The 4,990-nt window shown below is 49.8% G+C and overlaps 1 protein-coding gene across 1 annotated transcript in view; it reads right to left on the reverse strand.

Annotated features, from left to right (window-relative positions):
• IQGAP3 (IQ motif containing GTPase activating protein 3) overlaps positions 1 to 3,052 on the reverse strand; it is a 57,643-nt gene extending 54,591 nt beyond the window's left edge. The window contains exon 1 of the mRNA XM_006155226.3: positions 2,970 to 3,052. Within this exon, the coding sequence (XP_006155288.2) occupies positions 2,970 to 3,006 (37 nt within the window). The 5' untranslated portion in view covers positions 3,007 to 3,052. The remainder of the gene's footprint in view (positions 1 to 2,969) is intronic.
• Between the last annotated feature and the right edge of the window lie 1,938 nt (positions 3,053 to 4,990).

Below are 4,990 nucleotides of genomic sequence, written 5' to 3' on the forward strand. Positions count from 1 at the left end.
GAGGGTGGGAAGGGACAGAGGGTCAGAAAGAGGGGCGGAAATAATTCTAGGAACTAGAAATGGAAAAATTTTTGTAATGTGCATGATTGAGTCACTATGCAGTGTGTACTGGATGGGAGATCACATTTTGTGTGCTGTGATGATGCTTAGGGAAGGAATGTAAATTGAGTTACAAAAAAAAAAAAAAAGTAAGTTTCAGGAATAAAATATATCTATTTAATGACTGCAGTAGGATATGTAGCCCCAGCTAGGTGCTACTTTATAGGATGCGTAAAGTTAGACTTGTGTTCATGGAAATGTGTGTGTCACCTGTGTTTGCTGTGAGGGTATTTGGATTGATTAGGGTCTTTGGTGATTCAATAAAATGTGGGGGGGAGGGGAACAGTCTAGAAAGCAAACATAGATACCAGAGACAGTGTGGGAGGAGAGTGGGAGGTGGCAGAGGGTAAGAGATAGGGAACCAAGGATGGGAGGGGGAAAAGCAAAACATACAGAAAACAAGAAATGGAAGATCATTTGCTGACAATAACATGTTTGTTGATGTGCTTGATTGAGACAATATACAGTGTACTCTGGATGGAAAATCTCATTTTGTATGCTGTAATGATGTACAGTGAATGAATGCAAATAAATAAATTGAAATTTAAAAAATGCCAAAATTGCTATCAGAAGAGAAATAAGAAAATAATTCCAACTTAATGTATTGTGATTATAACCTAGGAATAAAATCTATAGAAGCAGCAGAAGAAACAAAGGATTCTATCTATGAACTGGATCTTAAAGAATGAACAGATGGAAGAAGGAAAAGGGGGACGTCCAACAAAGGAAACCAAGCCTCTTACTTGAGATTAAGTGAAAGGACAAAGAGACTTTTATTTTTGGAGAGGTTTCTGCTATAGGGCGCGCGCGCTCGCCAGAAAGACAGAGAGAGACAGAGAGACAGAAATCACCCCCCAGGGGGGATGGTCACGCTGCAATCCCTTCTCCATTCTCCTCCCTGGCATGAGTTTAAGTCACTGGGTCTGGGACTCGAACCACAGTCAACTACATGGGAATCCAGCGACATAGCCATTACGCTAACTGCTGGTCCCAGGACAAAGAAACTTTTAAAGATCACAAAGGTACCTTTTTGGTATAAGTCACCTAAGGGGGAAAATAATCTTCAAGCTAAATAAAATGCAGACAACCCTCTGATCCCCAAGCTCAAGAACAGGGAACCCCTCAAGTGAGACAGCACTCATACTTTGCCTTACCCATAGCCTTCCTTTATGCTTTTCCCTCCTCCTCTCCCCCAGCTCTCTTCTCTTTAGGGAAGACAAAAGGTAATCAGAGTGTGAGGACGCCACACACGTGCACCAACAAAGTAAACTCAAGGGGCTTAAAAGAGACAGTTTAGCCACTCTGTGTTGGACTCAGCACTTAATGTCATTCCCAGTCTTAATCCCATTTCCTTGTATTGCATGCCCTGCGGTATGATTTGGGGGAGGGCAGGGCTTATTTGAGTTGGCAGTTAAGCAAGTTTTACACACACACATACAGTCTCCGAGTTCAGATTTGAAAGCACCGGCCAACCACAGGAAATCCATCAGTTCCTCCAAGGGAGTGTATAAGGAACAAGTGTCGGTTGTTAAGCATGGAAAATAAACCAGTAAGTGAATGACATCACCTCAGAGTTATGAACGGAGGACTGTGAGAGATGGGCGGGATTGTACGGACACACACTTACACAGTGTCTCAAAAAGGTCTACCCTTTGGGACCAGCAGATGGTACAATGGTTACATCGTGAGACTCCCACGTGGCCAACTATGGTTCAAATCCCAAATCCCGAATCGGCAGCTTGAAACTCACATGCGCGTGCATGCCCAGAGTCCCAAGAGGAGAATGGAGGGGATGGGATTGTGGAGGGGCCATGCCCTCTGGGGGGTGATTTCTCACTTTCTTTTTTTTTTTTTTTTTTTTTTTTTTTTGGTGGAGGTTTTTGCTATAGGGCACATGCGCTCGCCAGACAGAGAAATCACCCCCGAGGGGGGATGGTCACGCCGCAATCCCTTCTCCTCCATTCTCCTCTCGGGATCTTGGGCACCCCCCCACACGCTCCCGGCGTCAGTTTTAAGCCACCGGGTCCAGGACGCGAACCGCGGTTGACTACGTGGGAGTCCAGCGACATAGCCATTACGCTAACTGCTGTTTCCCGATTTCTCACTTTCTATCTCTCTGTCTCTCCTGCAAGCGCATGTGCCCTATAGCAAAAGAAGTCTGCCCTTCTCAGGTCTGGAACCGGTGAGCGGACGTGGACTTTGCTTTTCCAGTGCTCACCGAGGAAGGGGAGGGTGGAAGGAGCAGATTTTGCCCTTCATCCAGATCTACTGGAAGGAACCTCCCTGCCCTCCCATCTTTCCGACCCCAGTCTCTCTCTCTACAGCGGTCTCAAAGTGTGGCCGTGGACTACCGATGCACAAGCACCTGGAGTGTGGGGAAAAGCCCAGCACGGGTGGCTACAGTTGCAGAGGGCGGGCGCCAGTCCAGACCTACCCCGCCGAAGCTCTGGGACTCTGCACTCAGAAAACGCTTTCCGGGTCATTTCAGCACCCTAAACTTTGAGCAGCATTGGCTCAGAGCGGCAAGACCAAGTCCAAGAGTCCCCCAGGCGCCTTCAGAGGAGGGGGGCAACGCCGGGCAAGTAAGGCAGCCGACAGTAACTGCTGATTGCAAGGGGCTATTCAGACCGCCTACATCCTCCCGGCCGCGGAGCCCCCGAATTTGGCAATAAGAAAAAGCTCTCTGTAAGTTTTAAAGCGCTGCCAGAAGCCGCCGGTCTACGCGGCCCGCTGGCGCCTGGACTGGGGCTCCCTCGGCGCTGAGCACAGTCCCACCGCCCCTTGTCCCGCGGCTCCGCGCCTGGCCCCCGGCCCCGCCCCGGACCAGCGGCGCCACTGCCGGACCCTTCCCGGACCCTCCCGGCACTCACAGGCCGCCCGGCCAGGGCCAGCTCCTCTCCCCTCCATGTTCCTCCTTCCAGGTTTGAATCTCCCGCCGCTGGGCCACCGCCCCTCACCGTCGCCGCAGTCCTTCAGGACATTTCCGGTCCGCACCGCAGGGAAACTTGGGATTTGTAGTTCCGGGCCGCGGAGGTGAGCCGCGCAGGTAGGGAGAAGAGGACTGCCCAGGAGGGGCTGGGGCGCTCCGCTTTCCGCAGTTCCTTGGCTTGCTGCTCTTCCAGAGCTGCTTCGCTGCTAAGCCGTCTTATTTTAAGTGGTCCTGCCCATGCCCTTGCCTCTGTCATTTCCCTCGAGTATTCCCGTTAACCCTTGCTCCGCTACCTGTGGTATCCGCGGGTCCTGCTCACCTGCGCGCCTACTTGATGCCATGCATGAGATTGGGGGGTGAGGGTGCAGAGATTCTAAGAAGCACAGTTTGCTTTCTCTCTCTCTGGCAAATGCACGTGCCCTGTAGGGGGGAAAATCAAAAGTGAAGGAGATGAAACATTCCAATCCGTGAAAACAGCATGTGCAAGAGCAGGAGCTGAACTGGGGAGATTTAGCTCTTTCAGTTTCAGAACTGCTTGGTGAAAAATGCTTGTCTTCTTTTGCAGATCAAGTCTTTCAGACAACACATGCAGTCTCGGAGCAGCCCTCAGAAGAATGGGTGATTGTCTGCCTGGGATGGTGTCCACCTCCAGTCTCTTCTGTGATCTGAGGTGATAAGATTCCCAGGAAGGAGATTCATGACAACTGCGTTCCTTCGGTGGATCCATCTTCAGACCGATAAGGAGCTCAGCAAAAGCCTTTGCCTGTACCCACTGTTCCCCAAGGGCCCCAGTTTGAAGTCCCCAGTATACCAAGGTGTCATATTTGGGGGAGGCATTTCCTGAACTCCTTCACTGAGAAGAAAAGAGGTGTCAGTGGACACCTTTGTGAACAGGTGGCTGAGGACAGGATGGGCCTCCTTCTCTCTCTTTCTCTATCTTTGCCATTTTCTGTCTCCTTCTCTCTCATGTAAAAAAATAAATAACTTTTAAAAATATATAGAACATGGGACCAGCAGTTGGCGTAATGGCTATGTCACTGGACTCCCATGTGGTTGACCGCAGTTCAAGTCCCAGACCCAGTGGCTTAACCTCACGCTGGGCATGTGTGCGAGCGTGTCCAAGATCCCGAGAGGAGAATTGATTGGAGCGTGGCCATCCTCCTGGGGGGGGGGGCGTGATTTCTCGCTTTTTGTCTGTCTTTCTGGCAAGCGCACGTGCCCTATAGCAAAAACCTCTCCAAAAAAAAGAAAAGAAGAAAGAAAAAAGAATGATTTATTTGGGGCTAGCAGATGGTATAGTAGTTAAAGTGCTGGACTCCCATGTGGTTGACTATGGTTTAAGTCCAGGACCTGGTGGCTTGAAATTCATGCCAGGAGCACGTCTGTGTACTCAAAATCCCAAGAGTTAAATGTGGGAGAAGGGATTGCGGCATGGCCATCTCTCCTGGAAGGTGATTTCCCACTTTCTATCTGTCTCTTTCTGTCTCTCTGGTGAGTGCACATGCCCTATAACAAAAATCTCTCAAAGAAAGAAAAGAATTATTTAATTTTTAATTGCTGTAGGACACACGTGCTCACCAGAGAGAGATAGAGGGAGAAAGGAAGCTGCCCAGTTCAGGACTTGAACCATGGTCGGACATGTGGGAGTCCAGCACTCTAACCACCATGCTACCTGCCGGCCCCCAGGCTTGAGTTCTTCACCACATCTGCTATACCACCTCTATGGCTGTGAGACTGTACCAAAGAGGGTCTGCTGAGTAGATATTTCAGACGTACAATCAATAGGCTGAGACCCAGAGAAAAATCAAGGGGGACTGGCTTCTTGATTTTCAGTTTAGAGACAGGGCCGGTGGGCTAGTAACATGAAGTGCAGAAAGGGCAGAGTTGGGAAGTATGCTTTGTTGGGACAAGTGGAGTCCTAGGCCCACATTCAGAAATGACTGCCTTACTGACAGTGTTAAA

The sequence above is a fragment of the Tupaia chinensis genome, unplaced genomic scaffold (assembly GCF_000334495.1).
Source record: "Tupaia chinensis unplaced genomic scaffold, TupChi_1.0 Scaffold000438_1, whole genome shotgun sequence".
NCBI lineage: Eukaryota > Metazoa > Chordata > Mammalia > Scandentia > Tupaiidae > Tupaia > Tupaia belangeri.